General features: G+C 43.9%; 1 protein-coding gene across 2 annotated transcripts in view; it reads left to right on the top strand.

Annotated features, from left to right (window-relative positions):
* The window catches only part of SWT1 (SWT1 RNA endoribonuclease homolog), a 230,570-nt gene that overhangs the window by 35,513 nt on the left and 170,267 nt on the right, over nucleotides 1–24,790 (top strand). For both annotated transcript variants that reach the window (XR_003859030.1, XM_029618736.1), the window contains exon 4: nucleotides 13,399–14,158. Coding sequence is in view for 1 of the 2 variants with exons in the window: in XM_029618736.1 (XP_029474596.1) it covers nucleotides 13,399–14,158 (760 nt within the window). In the remaining variant the exon portion in view is untranslated. The remainder of the gene's footprint in view (nucleotides 1–13,398; nucleotides 14,159–24,790) is intronic.

Here is a 24,790-nt window from a genome sequence, read left to right as displayed (position 1 = left end):
TTCAGTAAACTGTCTAATAAAAGAACTAGTGTGTGTGTTTGTCTCCATACTCTGTGCCTGACTGGGGGGTCCCTCTCGGGATCTTCCCCCGGGGGCATGGTCGTCTGCCACCGGCCCAAAGATCCACCCACAACTACCTCAAATACCAACAGATTGCTAACTCCTTGCAACAGGTTCCAACAGTGGCACATTTAAAACTAATTTGAGAAAGTTCTTTTTCACTCAACGCACAATTAAACTCTGGAATTTGTTGCCAGGGGATGTTGTTAGTGTAGCTGGGTTTCAAAAAGGATTGGATAAGTTCTTGGAGGAGAAATCCATTACTTGCTATTAATTAAGTTGACTTAGAAAACAGCCACTTCTATTACTAGCAGTCTTTAGTTTTTGGGTACATGCCAGGTTCTTATGGCCTGGATTGGCCACTGTTGGAGACAGGATGCTGGGCTTGATGGACCCTTGGTCTCACCCAAGTATGGCATGTTCTTATGAGTGAGGGTATGAAATGGGATAAGAGAGAGGGACTTGAAAAGGACTAAGAGGTGTGAATGGTCTGGAGAGAGGGTGAAAGGCAGATGAAAAGCATTAGAGAGCTGTGGAGGGGTGTGAGGTAAGGGATGAGTCTATGAAAAGGGGTGGGAATAGGGCTAGGGATGTGGTGAGAGGGTTAATAGCCAGCTGATAGGGGGTGCTGAAGGTGAAGGAATGAGAGCAAAGGAAGGTAGATGAGGGATAGGTAAGTACAAAGGGTGGTGGGAATGGGGGTCTAGGGAATGGGTGAAAGACAAAGGGGAATAGGACTGAGATCTAGAGGGAGGTTGGGATAGGAGATGGGAAAACTAGTAGATGGGGAGAGGTGACAGATGAAGACTGGAGGGGTAGAGAGGGGAGAACTTTAATTATGAATAGATAGGCAAAGAAGAGAGAAACAGAAAAAGATGGGAAAAATCAATGTCCAAGACAGATATAGGGAAAGAAGGGAAGAAGACAAGAGGAGAGAAGAAGTGGAAAGGAGAAGACTAAAGAGCGACCAGGAACAATTTCAATCATAAAAATAAAATGCCAGACAACCAAGACAGAAAACATTTCAATTTTAAATTTAGAAAGTGGACTGTCAGGTTTAGGAATGTGCATTTCTTATATCTGCATTTTACTCAGTTTAGGAGGAAATGCATTTCTCTTTCTTTTTCTCTGGTGTTCCCCTGCATGCAGAATCGGGCTTCTTGGGGTTTCCATTTCAGTTTTTGTCTGCAATTTTCTGTTCTTAATTTGTGGTCGCTTATTTTGTATTAGATAAAGATTGGTTTGTGTTCTGTGTGTGTAACTGAGGTGAGGCATTCTGCTGGCATGAAGTGTCTGGCTTGTACTGTTTTTCCAGTAGAAGGTACCATATATTGATGTTCTAGGGCTTATAGTAACATTTGCAGTATTGCATCTTTCCATGTACAGTTGCTGCTGTTTGAGTTATGGGAGTTACAGGCTGATACAGTCCAGTCCAGTGGAGCGCACTGTTAACCGGCATTTGGACGCGCGTTTTCGACGCGCTAGCTTTACCCCTTATTCAGTAAAGGGTAATAATGCGTCAAAAATGCGCGTCCAACCCCCCCCCCCCCCGAGACTAATAGCGCCCGCAACATGCAATGCATGTTGATGACCCTATTAGTCATTCCCGTGCGATACAGTAAGTAAAATGTGCAGTCAAGCCGCACATTTTACTTTAAGAAATTAGCACCTTCCCAAAGGTAGGCGTTAATTTCTGCCGGCGCCGGGGAAGTGCACAGAAAAGCAGTAAAAAACTGCTTTTCTGTGTACCCTCCGACTTAATATCATGGCGATATTAAGTCGGAGGTCCAAAAAGTTAAAAAAAAAAAAAGTTAAAAATAAAAAAAAAATTTTTAAATGGGCCCGAGGCTCTCGGGTTGAAAACCGGATGCTCAGTTTTGCCGGCGTACGGTTTCCGAACCTGTGGCTGTCAGCGGGTTTGAGAACCGATGCCGGCAAAATTGAGCATCGGCTGTCAAACTCGCTGACAGCCGCTGTTCCTGTCCAAAAAGAAGCGCTAGGGACGTGCTAGTGTCCCTAGCGCCTCTTTTTACCGCGGGCCCTAATTTAAATAAATTAACTTACTAAATCGCGCGCACAGGAGAGTGGCCTGTGCACATGCCGGGAGAGTGGGCACTTGCCCGCTCTCCCACGATTTTTACTGTATCGGCCCGATAGTTTGTTATGGTGTGGCAGGTATTCTATATAGATTCTATGTGTCTTTCTTGAAGGGTTTGTGTTACTTCAGAAAGTATCTGGTAGTGGAGGTGTTTGTGTGGCTGTTACTGAAGTGACACCAGAATATGAATTTTTTTTTTTATAAGGTGAGTTGGTGAGAGCCAGTTTCTTAGAGTGAATCCCTTTTGGGTACCTTAGTAGGGATCAGGGGAGAGGGATTTCATCCCATCTCATCTCATCCCTCACCTCAGGCAGCAGATTTTCTTGAGCTGTTCCTGACTGCCAGCACCAGTGACTGATAAAGTAAAGCTCTGCTTCTGCTCTGTGCTGCCAACACTGTGAGCTACCTCTCTCAGCCTGGCATCATCATCATCCAAGGATGGCTCAATGTCGCACATGTAGCATGTCAAAGGAGACATTTTGTATCTGGCCCTTATTGATGATGTCAGTCTGGAGAAGCAGCTCAGAAGGTTAGTCACATGGCAGCAGCAAATTTTTTTGATGCACCACCAACTTCAGTGGTCACCCCATGCCTTTGAATTTATAGCTCCGGTTATGTAAAACTTTCAAACACCGCATTTTCTTATATGAATTTAATAAAATACATCTGTGGAGGGAAAAGTCGGCAGATGAATTGGCCGCATGACTCTGGTAACAGCCTACACAGGCTGGAAGAAAGCAGAAGCATCAGTAGTGGTTGAATTGGCTCATGCAGGCCATATGAAGGAGGAAGCTGTGGCAATGACTTTGGAAGGGAAGGGTTGGAGGTTAGTGGGGTTGGGCCTGCAGATGGCAAAGGAGGAAGAGAGTACTGGGGTGAGGTCTGCGGGAGGGGGTAAAACATGAGAGAGCATTAGTTGAGTGTGATTTTGTTGGAGAAGGGAGGTAAAAGGGATCCAGCCATGGAAGTGTGTGTGTGTCCCCGTAGTGGGTGGAAGGAGAAAGAGAGAATTCATGTATCCCGACCCCCCTCTGCTAATGTATGGCAATCTCAGGGTGACAAAAACTCAAAAGTTCCGGTTGTAATTTCTGACATTGATGTGTCCTGCTCTTGTTGGGTGGGGGTGTAGTACATTCTAACTTTTGCTTCTCTCCCCTGCACCTCCCAGCTTGACTTCCTGAAATCCATAATCAAAACTCTGGCTATCTGAATATGTATTATAGTTTATCCCAGGACAAGCAGGATGATAGTCCTCACATAGGGCTCTGTCCAGTGACATTACCCATATCACGGAAAACTTTCTGTCAAAGTTTCTAGAAACTTTTGACTGGCACACTGAGCATGCCCAGCGTGCCATGATCCCTCGAGCCAAAGGGGTCTCCCTTCAGTCTTCTTTTTTTCCATGCTGCAGTTAGCCTCGCATTGAAGGAGCCCTGTGTGATACTTCACACATTTTTTTCCTCATGGAAAAAATTGAAAAAAATTCTCAAATTTAATCCCTTCATAGAGGTCTCCCATTTTCACATCGATCGATCGTTGAGTAAATATTTTTTGTTCCGGTTGATACCGTTCTGAATTTTCTTGTCAGAAAGCCGTCGACAGCTGTCCGGCCTTCAGAATGACAACGGGGTTTAAAAAATGCCCAAATTGCCCTCGCACAATATCCATCACCGACCCTCATGTCAAATGTGTCCTGTGTTTGGGTGAGGGACATAGTGTCACATGTCCACAATGTGCCGAGATGATGGCCAAAGGCAGACGGGCCCGTCTGGAAAAGATGGAACGCCTCTTTCACATTCAGCTACTTCCATTGACGTTGACATCGACACAGTCATCACCAGCAGGAGCGGCTAAAAAATTGGTAATTAAAACCAAGTGGCATCCTGATGGAAGCGGTGAGAGACCGTCCCCGACTCCATCTTGGTCTTCGATCAAATCGACCTCCGTGCTCGAAAAAAAAGGCACCGAACATCGTGAAAAGCATCGGCACCGACATTGACGGCTTCTACCCCCGATGTCGGCTCAATTCCCAGGGTGGCTTCGATGGCCATCGAGCTGCCACTGAAGAGGACTAGAGTAGAGGAGCCGTTGACGCCCTTGATGCCTCTTACTCCAAGGCGATCCCCACCGATATTGGTGCTGGGTACTGCGCTACCACAGGGACCTGTGGAAGAGCCAGTTCCGCCTTCTCTGCCATCCCCTATAACTGCTCTGACCTAACCAGCTATAAGGGAGGAACTGGATAGATTCATCCACCAGGCAGTAAGGGAAGCTCTGCGAGATCTTCATCCATTGATGCCAATGCCAGCACCGTCACCGATGCCAGCGCTGATGCCACACCCATCGGTGTTCACACCACTACTCGCTAAACTCTAAGCCCTGATCGGTGCCCTGCCGATGCAACCACTACCATCGAAGCCGATGACTTAGATTGACCAACCAATTCCTGATCCTCAGGATGACGATGCCTCAGATAATTCACCGATGCCTGAGCCAATACCGGGACCGTCGAGAATTTCTCAACCGAGGCGAGGCGCCCGATTACTCTATCGGTGCCATCAATTCCACATCAATTTTCATCGATGCCACTGACAAAACCATCGATACCTTTACATCCTTTGATGCCGTTTTTCATCCCTCACTCGACTCTTCCACGGCGTACTTTATCAGATACCTGGGACAATGTGGTCACCGATTCTTCCTCTGAGGATGTATTATCAGAGCCATTTCCACCAGAAGAAAGGAGGAAGTCACCTCCTGAGGACCTCTCCTTTTCCAATTTCGTGAAAGAGATGTCAGATACAATTCCTTTCCAGTTAGTAACTGAAGAAGACAAGAGACAAAAAACTCTAGAGGTTCTACAATTTGTAGATCCCCCTAAGGAGGTGCTTTCCATACCAGTGCATGAAGTCCTCGTTGATCTCCAGCATAGATTGTGGGAACATCCTTGTTCCCTGTTATATGTATCACACATGTTTAATATGTTTGATGTAATTCTAAGTTTTTGGTTTATCGATATCTATAATTCTTGTTACGTACGCCTTGTTATATGTGTCACACATGTTCGATGTAATTTCTAACTTTAGTTCTCTGTAAACCGACGCGATATGTACTATTACATGAACATCGGTATATAAAAGCCTTTAAATATATAAATAAATAACTTCCACCAGTGAACAAGCGGACTGACGCCACTTACTTAATCCAACACATACCAGGTTTTCAAAAGCCTCAACTCCCACATCAGTTTGTAGTGGAGTCCACCCAAAAACGATCAATCCGCCCACATTCATCTACACCTCCTGGCAAGGAGCAAAAATTCCTGGATAGTCTGGAGCGAAAAATGTTCTAAGGTTCCATGCTTGTCTCAAGAATTGCATCATACCAATTATATATGACACAATACCAATGAAATTTATGGAAACAGATGCAAGAGTTGTCTGAATCTCTGCCTCAGCAACATCAAGATTCCTTAAATAATATTATTCATAAGGGCCTGGAAGCAGGTAAAAACGAAGTGCGTGCAGCCTATGACTGCTTTGAAACATCTTCCAGGATGGCAGCAACAGGGATTAGCGCCCGCAGATGGGCTTGGTTAAAGGCTTCTGACCTCAAGGCTAAGGTTCAGGAGAAATTGGCAGACCTGCCTTGTACTGGGGACAATCTTTTTTAGTAGAAAGTATGAGATGCTGTTGTGCAGCTAAAGGAACATAATGAGACACTGAGCCAACTCTCCACTGTTCCGACAGAGACTTGATCTTCTACAAGACGTGCAGCCAGGAAAGACACCAGAAAACCTTATTGCAGACCACGAAGGTATTATCCTCCAGCACCTCATGGCAAGACAACAAGGCCATCCCAGAGAGGTCAATCCAGGCAACCAAAGGCATCGAGACCTCAGCCTCCCCCCTCAGATAGGCCCAGCATCAGGGTTTTGAAAACCTGCCAGAGAATAGCAGCCAATCCATCAACTTCTACATGAAATCATATATCGCCCGTACTTCAATTTCTTCACAGGCTTCCCATTAAATCAAGAATTCAATACAAAATTTTAACAATAATTCATTTGCTCATACATAATTCATCATCCACTTGGTTATGCTCTACTCTCCGTATCTATCAACCAGCTAGGCACTTAAGGTCATTATCAAAAAAATCTCCTGGAAATCCCCTCGCCAAAACTTGCCAGATTATACTTTACAAGAAAATGTGCATTTTCTGTTGCAGGTCCCCTCCTTTGGAACTCCATACCCAATACACGCCGTCAAATATCCAACAGAAAGCAATTTAAAAATCTCTTAAAACATATCTCTTCCAGCTGGCATATAAAATTCCAGTAACTGAACAACTCTAATGATAACTTCAATACTGCTTTTAAATGGCCAACACTGCACTTTAAGATCTCGCTTTCTTTATCTTGTTTTGGTAAAGAAAATTTTATTTATTTTTATTTGTTTTATATTAATTAATTTTATGTAATTTTTTTTCTCTTTTTTGTTTTTATTTATTTATTTATTTATTTATTTAATTAACAGTTTTTAATATACCGACGTTCGTATGGCACATCACGCCGGTTTACAAGTAACTCAATTAAAGGAGGAATTACAATGAACAGGGGGCCGGGGATGGGAGCAGGCCAGAAAGAGGAGGGGGGTAATGGAGACAGGAGAAGAGAGGGAAAGATAGGTAGCGTGAAATAGAGAATAAAGAGCAACCGTGAAAACAATAGAAGGAACTTATTTACAGAAGGATCTATTTACAATAGTTACATCTAAAATAATATTAATTACTTCAGTTTCATTGAAATACTTTATAAAATTGCAGAACGATAAAAAAGGGAGGGCAGGCAGCGGGAGGTGGAGAGGTGTTGCCTTAGGGAGGGAAAGGCGGGCGGGGGTGGTAGGGAGGGAGACTAGGAGGCTATAAAGGTGGGGGTGGGTAGGACTGGGTAGAAGTGTCTAGGTTTGGTTGGTTTCAGGATAGGCCTTTCTGAAAAGCCAAGTTTTTAAGCCTTTTTTGAAGGTGGCCAGGCAAGGTTCAAGGCGGAGAAAGGTGGGGAGGATATTCCAGAGTGAAGGGCCCGCTATGGTAAAGGCCCTTTCTCTCGTGGAGGTGAGATGAGCGATTTTAAGGGAGGGAGTATGTAGAGTACCTGCATGAGAGGATCTGGTTGGACGATTGGTTATACGGAAATGCGGTGAGTCTTTGAGCCAGGGGTTGGTTTTGTAGAGGAGGTTGTGGAGGGTGGTCAGGGTTTTATACTGTATACGGAATGAGATGGGTAACCAGTGGAGGTCCTTAAGTATAGGGGTGATGTGGTCTCTTTTTCGGGTGTTCGTTGAGATTCTCGCCATGGCGTTCTGTAGGATTTGTAGGGGTTTGATGGTCGACTCTGGAAGGCCAAGGAGGAGGGAATTGCAGTAGTCCACTTTGGAGAGGATAGTGGACTGCAAGACTAGTCGGAAATCTTGTGTGTGGAGCAGAGGTTTAAGCTTTTTCATGATGTGGAGTTTGTAAAAGCCCCCCTTTAGAAGGGATTTAATATGAGCTTATTTTATAATTTATATTTTTATTTCTCATATTTGTAAACCGTTTTGATCAATTCATTTGTAAAGGCGGTATATAAACATTTTTAAATAAATAAAATAAGCCCATTCCCAGATGTACCAGTTGGAGGCCGAATCTCCTTCTTTTCACCCAATTGGTCAATCATCACAACAGATCAATGGGTACTATCCATATAACACAAGGTTACCATCTGGATTTTTCACAGTGCCCAAAGACTCTCCACCAAGGTCTCTTTGGGTACACAAAGATCATACCACTCTTCTGCAAACAGAATTATTCACCCTCCTGAGAGCCAGGGCCGTGGAACCAGTTCCCCGACCTCAGCAGGGCAGAGGAGTCTACTCCCGCTATTTTCTCATACCAAAGAAAACAGGAGGGCTACGACCCATCTTAGACCTCTGAAATCTCAACAAATCTCTACAGAAAGAAAAATTCAGGATGGTATCATTAAGCACCATGCTTCTCCTTCTTCAAGCAGGAGATTGGCTCTGTTCTCTGAATCTTCAAGAAGCTTACACTCACATTCCAATATTCCCTCCTCATCACAAGTTTCTGCACTTCCTGGTGGGTCACCAACACTTTCAATACCGGGTTCTGCTATTCGGACTTGCCTCGGCACCCCGAGTATTCACAAAGTGCCTAGCAGTGGCAGCGGCCCATTTACGCAAGGAAAGCATACATGTTTTTCCTTATCTGGACGACTGGCTCATCAAAAGCCACTCAAGACAAGGAGTTCTCAAGCTCACAATCAATCTGCTTTATTCGTTGGGATTTCTAATCAACTACCAAAAATCCCACCTCATACCATCTCGCCTCCTATAGTTCATCAGAGCAGAATTGAACACCACCGTGTCAAAAGTCTTCCTCCCAAAAGACTGCACAGACACACTCTCCAGGTTAGCGAAATCTCTGCGCACAAAGGAAACGGCGACAGCCCATCAGTTCCTAACTCTGCTAGGCCACATGGCTTCCACAGTCCACGTCACTCCTATGGCCAGATTAGCCATGAGAATAACACAATGGACATTGAGATCACAGTGGCTCCAAGCCATTCAACCACTGTCATCTCCAATTCATATAATCCATCAATTACGTTCATCTCTCCTCTGGTGGACGAACACTAACAACTTGCTCACAGACCTACCTTTCCAGCAACCAGTTCCACAAGTAACATTAACTACAGATGCATCCACCTTAGGTTGAGGAGCGCATACAAGCAATCTTCAGACTCAAAGTACTTGGACAAACCTCGAAGCAATATTTCAAATCAACTTCTTGGAGCTTCGAGCTATATGTTATGCTCTCTATGCGTTCAAGGACCGCCTTTCACTCAAGACTGTTCTAATACAAACAGACAACACAGTTGCCATGTGGTACCTAAACAAACAAGGGTGTGCGGGCTCTTATCTCCTATGCCAAGAAGCCGCACAAATTTGGGACTGGGCCCTGTCACATTCCATGTTTCTCCGGGCCACTTATCTAGCAGGCATACACAACTTAGTTGCAGATCGCCTCAGTCATCAGTTCCAACTCCACGCGTGGTACCTGGATCCTTTAGTAGCGACCAGGATATTCCAACATTGGGGTCAGCCAACAGTGGACCACTTTGCATCCGAACTGAATTACAAAGTGGACACATTCTGCTCCCTGTGCAAACAGAAAAACCACTTAGCCAGGGACACCTTTGCTCGCCCCTGGAACTCAGGCCTTCTATATGCATATCCCCCGATACCGCTAATAACCAAAACTCTAGTGAAGCTACAACAGGAAAAAGGGTCAATGAAACTCATAGCCCCGTATTGGCCTCGACAAGTATGGTTTCCTATATTTCTCGACCTCTTGATCAGGGAACCAATTCGCCTGGGCACAGCACCCACTCTCATAACTCAGGATCAGGGCAGGTTGCGCCACCCCAACCTTCACACCCTATCCCTCACAGCCTGGATGTTGAAAGCGTAATCCTTCAACCACTATATCTTTCAACTAATGTGTCTCAAGTGCTTGTAGCTTCACGAAAACTTTCCACACGAAAATCCTATCGTTGTAAGTGGAAAAGATTCACCACGTGGTACACGCAGAAAAGTATTACCCCTTTTTCCTGCTCCACATCATCTTTATTGGACTATCTCTGGCACCTTTCAGACTCTGGTCTCCAGACCACGTCAGTAAGGGTACATCTGAGCGCCATCTCAGCTTACCACAAAGGAGTTAGGGAATGCCCCAATATCAGCGCAACCCCTTGTCAGTAGATTTATGAGAGATTTAATTCAGCTAAAACCACCGTTATGGCCACCAGTCACAGAATTGGACCTTAATGTAGTACTAACAAGGCTCATGCGTTCTTCCTTTGAGCCTATAGATTCTTGAAATATTAAATTTCTTACATGGACAGTTCTCTTCCTAGTAGCTATTACATCTGCTAGAAGAGTTAGTGGGTTACAAGCACTTGTCACATACTCACCCTATACAAGGTTCCTACATGGCTGAGTGGTTCTCCGTACTCACCCAACATTCCTTCCCAAGGTGGTTATGGATTTCCAATTGAATCAGTCCATAGTCTTGCCCACATTCTTCCCAAGACCTCACTCTCACCAAGGTGAACGGGTTTTGCACACCTTAGACTGTAAACATGCACTTGCATATTACCTAGACCGCACTGCAGTCCATAGGAAATTCACCCAGCTCTTTGTTTCTTTTGATAAAAACAAACTCTCTCCAACTGGCTAGCAGATTGTATAGATTTCTGCTATGAAAAAGCAGGCCTTCCTCTCCAGGGACGAGTAAAGGCGCATTCAATAAGAGCAATGTCAACCTCAGTAGCACACTATCGTTCAGTTCCAATTGCTGAGATTTGTAAGGCTGCAACATGGAGCTCTCTTCACACTTTTGCGGCTCATTACTGCTTGGACAAAGGACGACAAGATTCAGCCTATGGACAATCTGTCTTAAAGAACTTATTTCCAGTATAATCCCAACTCTTTCTACATCCAACCTGCTGTGATTTCAGGCTGCCTCATCTTTTCCAACAGTACACCAGTTGTTGTGCCTGTTGCACAAGTTGTATGCTGTTGGTCCACAACAAACATGACTCAGCCTGTAGCTTGCTAATCACCCATATATGAGAACTATCATCCTGCTTGTCCTGGGATAACGCAAAATTGCTTTATCCCAGGACAGCAGGATGTAGTCCTCACGAAACCCACCCGCCACCCCGCGGAGTTGGGTCCGATGCGTTTTATTATTTTATTTTTGCTAACGCTTATTGCTACACTCAAGACTGAAGGGAGACCCCTGTGGCTTGAGGGATCATGGCATGCTGGGCATGCCCAGTGGGCTCAGTGTGCCAGTCAAAAGTTTCTAGAAACTTTGACAGAAGGTTTTCCGTGTTAAGGCTCTGTCCAGTGACGTCACCCCTATGTGAGGACTACATCCTGCTGTCCTGGGATAACACCTATTACAGGTAAGCAATTTTGCTTTCTTCTGAATGCTGGCACAACTCGGGTGGCAAGCTGCAAGAAGTGGAAAAATTGCTGTCTGCTGCCACCCTCCTTGCTCTCGACCCCTTCTTATGTAGCAAAAAAAAAAAAAAAATCATTTTATTTATTTTGCTATGATTTGTTTTATTTACTTTAAAACAAGATGAAACAAAATTTAAAAAAAGAACACAAACAAGTAGGGAAAGCTTTGGAAATGCTTTTGAACATCCTTGTAGAAGGGATGTATTGGGGAGGAGGTGTGTTGGAGAGCATGGGGGACGTGGAAGGAAGTGGATATGTGAAGGGATGGGGTGCCTGTGGGAGGGTGTGGGTTTGTGTGAGGGGATGTGGAGATAGGTGAGCAGTGGGTTTGTGTGAGGGGATGTGGAGATAGGTGAGCAGTGGGTTTGTGTGAGGGGATGTGGAGATAGGTGAGCAGTGGGTTTGTGTGAGGGGATGTGGAGATAGGTGAGCAGTGGGTTTGTGTGAGGGGATGTGGAGATAGGTGAGCAGTGGGTTTGTCTGGGGAATTGTGGAGAGATAGGTGAAGGTCTGTAGGGCTGTCATGTGTAGCTGGCAGGTGATGAGCTGGGATGTGGAAGGGTATAGAAGTATGGAGGTGGGTGTGGGGATAAGGAAATGCGTGTGAGGGTGGCTTTGAAGATGTCATTCTTTGTTAGTTGCTTCAGGTATCCTTTCCTATCTCTGCCTGTGTTGCTCTGGGCCAAAATGCTGGAAGGGTGGGGGGGGGGCTTTAGAATGGTTAACATTCTTAAAAGGTAATGGGGACTTTTTTTTTGGAGCCTTTGTTCTTTGAAAATACTGACCAGTTGTGTCTGCCTTTTGAACTCATCGGCATGCCATATTTGAGGGAATTTTAGTCACCTTTTTGGACAGACATCAATCCCTCTTTATATAATTCTAGTCAACATTCCATTTGCTGGAAAGCATAAAATTCATTTCAGTCTGGGCCCCTCCCCCCACCCTTTCCTGCATAAAATAGATGAATTTGGCATCTGGCTAAGTCCCTTTCTTGCCCCCGCTCCCCTCAGCTGGTGCCAGGAGCCCCATTGTCTGTGCCCTCTTGGGTTGTAACCAGTAGAGGGTTCTGCTGTTGTCAACGCAATCCTTTGCTGCTGCTCTGACAACAGCGGAATGCGACTGTGGCCATCCAGCATCTCACTTGGAGAGCTACCCTGGAGCCCGAGCACACGTAGGTACCCCTGAGCCCTACTGCCGGCTGGGTCTGGGAAATGCAGGGGGGCAGGTGGGGATCGGGAGGCGTGCTGGCTGGAGTCACTTCAGTTTGTATGCTTGGATGTAGGGGGAGGGCCCCGGGTCAACACCAGTTTTGTTTCAAATGCTAGCAGGAAGGGGGCTGGCCAAGGGATCCGAAAATGAAACAAGCCATTTGATGAAATTTTGTTTTGTGGTTTGTTTTACATGCAGAATCGAAACACATGAGCAATATTGTTTAGATTTCACGTCATTTGGAAATATCTCTGCTCCTTATTGAGCCCTTCCTATATTCCTCCCTGCCATCCTGAACAGCCATGTATCAGGCTGCAGTCTGTGGCCTGCTCACCATCTTTCACGCTGCAGGCTTGCCTCGCCCTCGTTCCTGAGCCTGCATCCAAATTAAGGGGAAGAGGCAGGGCTGTCTCACCTCAGCAGATGCTATGAGCACACAGTGGCTCAGAGTTCCTGTGTCTCTGCCCATTACACATTTGAGAAGCTGAGCAAATGTGTGTGCAGTGGTGGATGCCTGACAGGAGGGTGAAGGGATGTGTTGGATCCAATTAGTGGTGGCAGAGGCATTATCAGCACTGTTGCCCAGGAATTAGGAGGTACCAATTTTGAAACCACACAGAGAAGCCAGAAACTGGCCCTGACTCCATCTCTTGTTCAGACAGAAGTCTGATACTTCAATAATTGCTTCCAATATGAGGTCCTACAACATAACTATATTTTTAAAAAAGTGCATGTCAAGCAAAATGGAGAAACATTGATTAGAGAGAAACATTAAAGAGAAGCCAACACAAAGTTTGATTCTATATAATAATATTGGCATTAGTCCATGAAGAGAAAAATGAATTTTGCAAGGAAAAGCTTTTGATAATCTCAATAAATACAGCTAATTGATATTTTCATGACTACATATATTAAGCAACAATGCTTTTTCACTTTTTTTCCTAGTTCTAATTGGGAAACTGGTTTTCCGAAGGAGGGACAAGAAGCAAGGAGGCATCATCTGCAAGGCATTTCTGGGATAGTCTCCCAAACGTCTGGGAAGGAGAAAGCAAGTACCCCCTTGACTTCACAGCCAAGATCAGCTAGCATAGAAAAGAGCAAGACAGAGAGAAAAAGGAGGAGAGAAGAGTCGGAAATGCCGTGTGCCAGCAAGCACAGATACAGAGAGTTAAACTATAAGAATGATAGCATGGAGGCCAGACAGGAATCACAAGGATCAAATGATCAGAAGGTCACTCTGAAAGCGAAGAAGAAGAAAAAGAAGGCGAGCTATAATAAAAAGCAGCTGAAATGCAGAACAGCAGAGTTGGCAGAAGAAATTACTTTTAAACATCCCAAATTGTGTTCTTACCTTTTTAGCACGAAGCATATGCCTGAAAAGTGGAACAACAAATTTAAGATCCCCAAAAAGCTTTGTGACCACCCTCAGACATCTGTAAATAATGAGAGCTCCCCCCAACCCCAGACATCCAAGGCTCCTAGTGAGAAAAGCAAACAGTTAAATAAAACTGAAACAGGTTTGGGTCCATGTAATAGTAATTTATCTCACATGACACAAAGGTTGTTGGGATCTTCAAAACAACCTTCCACCATATGGGCATCCTCGACACGAAAAGACCCTAAGCAAGAATGCAACAGGCCTGCCACTTGCTCAGAAGCCAAAGGAGCAGGCTTTCACCGTAACGCTGGCGTCAGAGCGGAGCAGGTAAAGTAAACAGATACCGAGCCTCTCAAAGGTGATCTCGTGCTTTTGTACCAAAATTCATTAACATTCTGAAAGCTAACAAATATTGGAATGATTTTATATTGTATAGTTATTTTATTCTTCCTGGGAAGCAAGTGATTTCTTGATATCCTGAATGATGAGATATAAATGGAAAGCCCTCCCTCCAAGAGTACAACATTTGAATAAACTTTGCATGTACAGGGCAATTTTCAAAACAGCCCGCATAATTGCAGAGTCCATTTACCTGTAAACTTTGCACCAGTTCTCAAAGGGAAAATATGAGTCTACGTTCCTGTTTTGAGCATTGTCTAGAGGAAGAGATGCTCACACAGATTTGCACCTGTTTTTTCGGTGGATGCTTTTCCCTTAAAATACAGCATATATATTTTTGCAAATGTCAAAGCTATGCATGTTGTTTCAATCTCTAACCTGCCTCCACTCAATGCAGGTAAAAGCACATGGGTTGTGGAACAGCATGCATACTTTTATCTATGGGGAAGGATGGGCAATCTTCAAAAAGCACTTACACTCGGGTAAATGGCTTTTGACATACTCTCCCACTGAACAAACATTGCACAATGTGTTTATTCCCTATATTATTGGCATTTTGTTTAAAAATATATTGAACTCCAAAAGTAGCTATTTCAGGATGTTTTGATTTGCCTCTAATTGTTAATGTGATATCATGTTATCAGTCAATGTTATAGGTGCACCTTTGGTGACAGGACTCGGATATTGGAGTTCTAAGAGTTTTTTTGTTTGTTTTTTTTAAAGAGTATGTAATGATTTTTAGAAATTTATTTTATGGTTGGCCAAGTAAAGGGTATTCTGTGATTAAGGAGCCCTCATATACCGTATAAAGGCTTTTTCTTTAGGGGAGATGAGGGAGGAAAGACTCTGTAAACAGACAGAAATTTTCACTCCCTAGGGCATCCTTTGGTATCTAGCCTAACGGAGAAATGTCTTGCTAGTCTGAAATAAAATGAGTTGGTGATCTCAGTCTAGCTACCAGGGAACAAATGACCACATCACTAAAACCAATATTGCACCTCTTTAATGAACAGACTCTGTAAAGAGTCTAAGCATTAAGTAGACATGTAAATTCAATAAACTACTTAATTCGGATGTGTTCTTCAGAACAAAATTGTGGATATCAACAAGACAGCGTAAGAAAGCTTGTGCTTCCAACTGTCCATCCTGCATATGATCTATGGTTGAACGGAGGACTTCAGTTTTTACTGCTGTCATCTGCCATCTTTCATTGGTAATGCAAAAATTCAGCAAAAATAATCCACTTTCGCTTTGTATTACAGAACTAGTTCAGGGTCATGAGAAATCTGACCAGCATGCATAAGTTTATCATCTCTTTCCATGTGATTAAAGTTGTGAAAGTTGTAGGTCAGGTTTCTTGTGAAAGGTCAGACTACCAGATCTTACTTTAGGCAGTGATCTTCAGGCCACAAGATAAATTGTCTTTTTTTTTTTTTTAATGTATCAGTTTTCAACAGTAATACTGCACCTCACTGTGACTGTGAGACATCATTCATTGCTTCCTTTAAGAGCATATTAACCACACCATTCTCTTTCCCTGTTCACCTTGCTGGGGTTGATGTTGGCCTTCAATATGTTTAGAGCATGCCACCCTTCCTATTCAGCCTTTCAATCTGCTGAAAGCACACCCTTCAGCAGCTCTGAATCTTCTCTCTCTAGTCTATATTTCTCTCAGCTGCTGGGGTTGCATTGATTTCCCGTTGATAGCAGGGCTGAATTAGCCATGCTGTAATGGGAATATCCATCAGGCGTCGAGAGGCGGAGCTTGACAGAGCTCTTACAGAGCTTAGCTCTGTGTGGCTGCGCGTGAGTTCCTGTGCAGGAAGGCAGATTCTCCTCAGTCTGTCCTTTCCGCGAGCAGGAAAGCACGCGGAGCAGCTCTCTCTACTCAGCCGGACAAAAGAGAAACGAGAAGAGAGAAATACCATGAATCCTGACTCCGCAGCACACTAGCAAGTATGCCCCGACCATCAGCCTTCAAGCCATGTGCCTGCAGAAAAATCATGTCCATAACCAATGGACACGCGGCCTGTTATATCTGCCTCGGCCCTTCCCACGATCAGGTAACATGCAAGCACTGTGGCCGTATGCTGCCTAGGGCCCAACAACAGCGAGCTCTAAAAAATTGAAAAGTTGAGATTCGCGGCACAGGGCTCATATGCCCCCCTTCAGAGGCCCATTCATCACCGGGACCGGCGCCAACAAAGGCCTGCTCTCAAAAATGGGCAGCCTCTCTGGGCAGAAACTTTTATTCATTTCATACGGCAACTCCACTGACTTACAGTAGCAACAACTTAGAACGCGTCCCCCGACACGGTCCCGTGTTTCGCTTAGGGCTGCATCGGGAGGGAGCAATGGTTTTCACAATGCACTGAATGCAAAATGGTTTCAAAATCGGCAGGGAGTGAAACCATTTTGCATTCAGTGCATTGTGAAAACCATTGCTCCCTCCCGATGCAGCCCTAGGCGAAACACGGGACCGTGTCGGGGGACGCGTTCTAAGTTGTTGCTACTGTAAGTCAGTGGAGTTGCCGTATGAAATGAATAAAAGTTTCTGCTCCTTAGAGCTGTTGATGAATCTTCGTGGTTGGGACTAAATTCCTTTCTGCACTTTTGTTTGGTGGATATTATTGAAGTGCAGCGTTTGCTCTCTTGTGTTTTTAGCCTCTCTGGGCCCCATGCCTCAAAAACAGGAGGTGAAAAGTCCAAAAAGAAACATCACGATGCACCGTGACATGCGTATTGTGATCCACGCCATGAGCCTCGACGCGATCGTCAAGCCTCGAAAGAGTCGGCATCAGCGTCGACTCAGAGGCCTTTGACTCCAAAAAGCGCTTATGCAGCCTTGATCACACCGACACACTCATCGACGCAAGCGTCATTGGTGCAACCATCGACGTCATTGGCGCTGCCCTTGACATAGCCGTCATTGACTCGCCCATCGATGCACTCTTTTTTGGCACACCCATCAAAGCACACAGCGTCGTAGCAACCATTGAAGCATTCCTCATCGGAGCGCCCGGCGACGCAAACGACACCGATGCAGCCATCAACCTCGAAGCACCCATCAAAGCATATGCCCTCCAAGCCGCAAAATGCAGAAATCCCCGAATCACACAGCGATGCCACTCTTGCAGCATCCAGGAAAGATCTTACTGGGGAGTGACATTCCCTCCGATCACACTCTGCTTCCACGGTCAGAGTCACACGAGCGCTCATCGGACCCCAAAAACCAGAGTCAACTATCAGGTCAAAGGAGGAATGGGTGGATGTGTCTTCTCGCTCCCCCTCCCAGCATTCCTCGTCTTCATCATCAGTATGGGTCTATTACATAGAAACATAGAAATGACGGCAGAAGAAGACCAATAGGCTCATCAGTCTGCCCAGCAAGCTTTCACACTTTTATTTTCTCATACTTATCTATTACTCAGACTGCTGAGTTCAGCACCATTATTGGTAACTTTTTGATTCTAATTTCCTTCCACCCCCGCCATTGATGCAGAGAGCAGTTTTGGAGCTGCATCAAAGTGAAGTATAAGGCTTAATGTTTGAGGGTAGTATGTCGTATCGAGCAAGTTACCATGGTGTTTGTATACTCATACTGCTCAGATCAATGCCTTGTTTGATGTTGTCTGGATGTAAATCCTATTTCTTCATCCCCTCCCCCCTGCCGTTGAAGCAGTGAGCTGTGCTGGATATGCATTCAAAGTGAAGTAACAGGCTTAATTGGTTCGGGGTAGTAATTGCTGCAACAAGCAAGCTACTCCCATGGTTATTTGTTTACCCAGACTGTGCAATTCAGTCCTTGTTGGTTGTTGCTGAATGTAAATCCTCTTTTCTTCTTTCCCCCTTGCCATTGAAGCAGCGATCTATACTGGATATGCATTGAAAGTGAAGTATCAGGCTTAATTGGTTTGGGGTAGTAACCACTGCAACAAGCAAGCTACTCCCAGGCTTATTTGTTTACCCAGACTGTGCTACCTTGTTGGTTATTGCCTGAATGCAAATCTTCTTTTCCACATTTCCTCTTGCTGTTGAAGCATAGAGCAATGTTGGAGTCGCATTAACCTTGTTTATTGAATAAGAGTATTATCACCAGGTAGTAGCCGTCATTCCCTCAAGTCACCCCCATACGTCTTCTCTTCATTCCCATCCCATCCACAGTGTTTATCCCACACCCCTTTGAAATCCTTCACGGTTTTGGTCTTCACCACTTCCTCCGGAAGGGTGTTCCAAGCATCCACCACCCTCTCCATGAATACTTCCTGACATTGGTTCTGTGTCTTCCTCCCTGGAGTTTTAAATTGTGACCCCTGGTTCTGCTAATTTTTTTCCAACGGAAAAGGTTTGTCATTGACTTTGGATCATTAAAACCTTTCAAATATCTGAATGTCTGTATCATACCACCCTGCTCCTCCTTTCCTCCAGGGTATACATATTTAGATTCTTCAATCTCTCCTCATAAGTCATTCAATGAAGATCATCCACCTTATTCTGTCCTCTCATCAGTTTCCCAATTATGTCGCTCCTCCATGCAGCTGCAAGAGCCCCTGCATAAAAGATCACGGATGCGAGACGATGTGGGCCCTCAGAAACAATGCCCACAGGCTCCCAATTCGTACATTCTTCTGGCAGCCGTTCCACACCACTGCAAACAGGATCAGCCACGGGCTCTAGCGCCCCAATACCAGACATGGCCCAAAAAGCCATCACTCAAATTTCGACTGCCCTCACAAGTTCTTTTCCTCTGTCCAGACGGGGTTCTCCTACCTGCATCCTGTCCCAGTCAGCCCCCATGTATCTCCACCACAGTCCCCGGGGCCTTCCCCTGATATATCACTGAGGATGCCCTCACCTATATCACCGGATACCCTCACCTATCTCAGGGCTGTTGCCAGGGCACAATGTTTCTTCACTCTGCCCCCGAGCCTCACCGAAGTTGACGCCACAACTGGACTTCTTGCCTTTGTTACCCAGGTTGTCCACGGGGTACCCTCTGACCCTCCAGAAGAACCCCAGGAACCCTACTCCCCCCTCCCGGAGGATCTCTCCTATCCTAAATTTATCGACAGTCGGATCCACCCTTAATATTGAGATCCATAAGCTGCTGGATCCCAAGGTGGAAACCTTAGGCATTTTAAAAATATTCGACCTCCCCTCAGGACCAACAGCTCTCCCATCCCACCATGTGCTGGATGCAGTTTTGGAAAAATCCTGGGAAAAACCATTCACCATTACGCCGGTTTCCAGGAAAAATGACCTAATATTTTGCATGAAACAGTCCCCTTTTTATACACCACCTTAGCTGCCACATGCTTCTTTTGTGGTAGAGTTGGCGATGCAGCGAGCGAAAAAGATGAGATTACATTCCAACACGCCACTGGGGAAAGATCACCGGTATCTCAACGAGTTTGCCAGGAGATCTTTCCAATCTGCCATGCTGGGCATTCGCATCCACCAACACCAGTTTTATATAGTACAATATTTGTATGAATGCCTCCAACCTGTTAAAGGTTTTTTACAAGATGTGGCTTTGCTGATTCCTCCTCTGCAACCATCCAAGATATGAGGAGGGTATACGCCATCTCCTCCATGCCATATATGAAGCCTTTGAGACGTCGTCCAGAGCATCAGCATTGGCAATCGCTGCACGACGCTTGGCAAGGCTTTGAGCCAGTGCCATCCATGAAGACGTCCACGAAAAGCTGGCCAACCTTCCCTATCGGGGAGATAATCTTTATCGCAACCGCTTGCAAGAAACATTTTCCCAGCTAAAAGAACAAAGTGTGGCAGTGCAATCCTTGACTAACCCCCCGACCCACACTGCACTCCCTCGAAAATACTTTGCCCCTCTTTGCAGGCAACCATATCAGCGGCAACCTTAGAAACATAGAAATGACGGCAGAAGAAGACCAAATGGCCCATCCAGTCTGCCCAGCAAGCTTTCACACTTGTTTTTTTTCTCATACTTATCTGATACTCTTGGCCCTTACTAACCTTTTGGTTCTATTTCCCTTCCACCCCCGCCATTAATGTTGAGAGCAATGCTGGAACTGCATCTAAGTGAAGCATCTGGCTTAATTGGTTAAGGGTAGTAACTGCCACAATAAGCAAGCTACTCCCACGCTTATTTGTTTACCCAGCCTTTGCAATTCAGTCCTTGTTGGTTGTCTGAATATTAATCCACTTTTCTTCATTCCTCCTGCCATTGAAGCAGTGAACTGCGCTGCATATGTATTTCAAGTGAAGTATAAGGCTTAAGTGATTTGGGGTAGTAACCACCGTAACAAGCAAGCTACACCCATGCTTATTTGTTTACCCAGACTATGTAATTCAGTCCTTTTTGGTTGCTGTGTGAATATAAATCATCTTTTATTCATCCCCTCTGCAGTTGAAGCAGAGAGCTATGCTGGATATGCATTGAAAGTGAAGTATCAGGCTTATTTGGTTTGGGGTAGTAATCACCGTAACAAGCAAGCTACTCCCTGCTTTTTTGTGAATGCAAATCCTTTTTTCCACATTTCCTCTTGCCGCTGAAGCATAGAAAAATGTTGGAGTCTCTTTAACCGTGTGTATGTTTATTGACTGAGGGTATTATCTCCAGGTAGTAGCCGTCATTCCCGCAAGCCACCCTCTCTTCATTCACATCCTCAAGACTTTATGGATCCACAGTGTTTATCCCATGCCCCTTTGAAGTCCTTCACAGTTTTGGTCTTTACCACTTCCTCCGGAAGGGCATTCCAGGCATCCTGCTCACGAGCAATGAAACCGCGCTCCTCCTCTACTTCATTTGCTTTAGTACTCCCTCTAATAATTTGACTAGCACTAGACCGGATGCTTTTTTCTTCCAGCTGCTTAAGCTTCCAAGTTTATGGTCCTTGTTAAATGTAACTCTTTGTTTCTTCTGATTATAAAAAAGTTGTTCCAGTTATTCTATCCCTGTTCGATGTAAACCGATCTGATATGGTATTTAACCATGAAGGTCGGTATAGAAAAATGCTAAATAAATAAATAAAATAAAATCCTTCCTCCCTGGAGCTTCAAATCGTGACCCCTGGTTCTCCTGATTTTTTTCCAACTGAAAAGGTTTGTCGTTGTCTTTGGATCATTAAAACCTTTCATGTATCTGAAAGTCTGTATCATATCACCTCTACTTCTCTTTTCCTCCAGGGTGTACATATTTAGATTCTTCAATCTCTCCTCATAAGTCACCTTCATCTAAGGATAGAACATCAGAAGGAATCATCTTGCTGCTCCATTATACATACCATTCTGATGGTCAGAATTCTACTAGTTTTTCATCAGATCCCTCCTCTAAAAGAAATGAGGGAAAATATGGCGTTCTGGATTGAGTTTGGCGATCTGCTGCTTTACTAAATTAATTTGTGCAATTTAAACCCCTGATGAAGAGTAATCGAAACATGGTGCTGTGTTGGGTTTCATTATGAAGTTTTACCATCTATGCTCAATATATCTCAAGGGAAGTAGTTTTGTAGAAGTCTACCTTTTATTTACATTAAAAAAAACATTGTAAAAAGTTGATGGTACACTGCCATTCACGGGGATCAATGATTAAATATGGTCTATATTGAATGATGAGGAGTGAAATTTAAATCTCCCTGCTCACAGGTGTTATGATGATGCCTATTGCACTGCACAAGCTGGTATGAATAATGCTACCAGTAAGATAATTTTAAATGATTTTGCTTTTTTAGTTTTCACACATTTGCATTCTTTATTTTGATTCTATTTTTTGGTAACACCTTTTCTTTGTCCAGAAAATTACCAAAGCAGTTCCATTCACTTTACAGTAGGAGACAAAGCCTAGAGAAGATATATTTAGCATACTGGAATATATTCCAGCTTCTAGACAAGTAGTAACAGTTCCTGGTCAAGAAGTACTCTGAGGGAGTAATTTTCAAACATAAGAATGTAACATAAGATATTCCGTACTGGGTCAGACCAAGGATCCATCAAGCCCAGTATGCTGTTTCCAACAGTGGCCAATCCAAGTCACAAGTACCTGGCAAGTACCCAAACATTAGAAAAATCATAAGCTACTTTTGCTTATTAATTACCGTAATAGTTTATGGATTTTTCCTCTAGGAATTTATCCAAACCTTTTTTAAACCCAGTTACACTAACTGCTTTAACCACATCCTCTGGTAACGAATTCCAGAGCTTAACTATGCGCTGTGTGAAAAAGAATTTTCTTCAGTTTGTTTTAAATGAGCTACTTACTAACTTCATGGAGTGCCCCCTGGTCCTTCTATTATCTGAGAGAGTAAATAACCAATTTACATTAACTTGTTCAAGTCCTTTCATGATTTTGTAGACTTATATCATATCCCCCCTCAGTTGTTTTTTCTCCAAACTGAACAACCCTAACTTCTTTAGCCCTTCCATGCCCCTTATTATTTTGGTCGCCCTTCTCTGCACTTTCTCCAGTGCAGCTATTTCCTTTTTAAGATGCGGTGACCAGAATTGCACACAGTATTCAAGGTGCGGTCTCATCATGGAGCGATACAGAGGCATTATGACATCCTCTGTTTGCCATTCTCTTCCTAATAATTCCTAACATTCTGTTTGCTTTTTTTGATAGCAACAGCACACTGAGCCGATGATTTCAATGTATTATCCACTATGACGCCTTGATCTCTTTCCTGGGTGGTAACTCGTAAGATAGAACCTAACATTATGTAACTACAGCAAGGGTTATTTTTCCCTCTATATACTGATATAACTGATTATATATATCAGTTTGCACTTTTCCACGTTAAATTTCATCTGCCATTTGGAAGCCCAGTCTTCCACTTTTACAAGTTCCTCCTGCAATTCATCACAATCTGCTTGAGATTTAACTACGCTGCATAATTTTGTGTCATCCACAAATTTGATCACTTCACTCGTCATACCCCTTCCAGATCAAAGCACTGGTCCAAGTACAGATCCTTGAGGTACTCTACTGTTTACCTTTTTCCATAGTGAAAACTGACCATTTAATCCTACTCTCTGTTTCCTGTCTCGTAACGAGCTTGCAATCGGCAAAAGGATATCATCTTCTATCCCATGACTTTTTAGTTTTCTTAGAAACCTCTCATGCAGGACTTTGTTGAACGCCTTCTAAAAATCCAAATACACCACATCTACCGGTTCACCTTTGTCCACATGCTTATTCACCCCTTCAAAAAAATGTAGGAGCTTTGTGAGGCAAGACTTCCCTTGGGTAAATCCTTGTTGGCTGTGTCCCATCAAACCATGTCTATCTAAATGTTTTTTTGTGATTTAATTCTTTTTATAACAGTTTCCATGATTTTTCCCAGCACTGAAGTCAGGCTCACTAGTTTCCCCTGGATCCCTTTTTAAATATAGGGGTTTCATTGGCCATCTTCCAGTCTTCAGGTACATAGGATGATTTTAATGATAGGTTACAAACTAATTGAAATAGGTCTGAAATTTCATTTTTTAGTTCTTTTGGAACCTTGGGGTGTAAACTATCCGGTCCAGGTGATTTACTACTCTTCAGTTTGTCAATCAGGCCTACTACATCTTCCAGGTTCACCGTGATTTGATTTAGTTGATCTGAATCATCACCCATCATGAATCATCTCTCCAATATCCACTTCAGTAATCACCGAAGCAAGGAAATCATTTAATCTTTCCACGATGGCTTTATCTTCTCTAAGTGCCCCTTTAATCCCTTGATCATCCAACGGTCCAACTGACTCCCTCACAGGCTTTCTGCTTCAGATATATTTTAAAACGATTTTATTGTGAGTTTTTGCCTCTATGGCCAACTTCTTTTCAAATTCTCTCTTAGCCTGTCTTATCAATATCTTATATTTAATGCTTATGCTTTATCCTATTTTCTTCTGATGGATCCTTCTTCCAATTTTTGAATGAAGATGTTGTGGCTAAAATAGCCTCTTTCACTTCACCTTTTAATCATGCCGGTAATCATTTTGCCTTCCTTTCACCTTGCTTAATGCATGGAATACATCTGAACTGTGCTTCTATGATGGTATTTTTTAACAGTGACCATGCCTGTTGCACAATTTTTACCTTTGTAGCTGCATCTTTCAGTTTTTTTTTCCATTTTTTTCATTTTATCAAAGTTTTCCTTTGAATGTTTAGCGCTAGAGCCATGGATTTACTTACTGTCCTCCTTCCAGTCATTAATTCAAATTTGATCACATTATGATCGCTGATGCCAAGCGGCCCCACCACAGTTATCTCTCTCACCAAATCCTGTACTCCACTGAGAATTAGATCTAAAGTTGCTCCCTCTCTAGTTGGTTCCTGTACCAATTGCTCCATAAAACTGTCATTTATTCCATCCAGGAGCTTTATCTCTCTAGCATGCCCTGATGTTTCACTTACCCAGTCAATATTGGGGTAATTGAAAGGAGTTGTGTGTGTAAATGTAACATACTATCATTGCAGTTTTCAAAAGCCATTTACTCGAGTAAAGTGCACTTACTTGAGTAAATTCTATGGACAATTCAATGGCATATATTGTGACAATTTTCAAAAGCCCCACTTATGGGGTTTACTCAGGCT

Source organism: Rhinatrema bivittatum, chromosome 10 (assembly GCF_901001135.1).
Source record: "Rhinatrema bivittatum chromosome 10, aRhiBiv1.1, whole genome shotgun sequence".
Classification (NCBI taxonomy): domain Eukaryota; kingdom Metazoa; phylum Chordata; class Amphibia; order Gymnophiona; family Rhinatrematidae; genus Rhinatrema; species Rhinatrema bivittatum.
The sequence above is the reverse complement of the archived record's forward strand: the minus strand, read 5'-3'. Positions and strand labels throughout refer to the sequence as shown.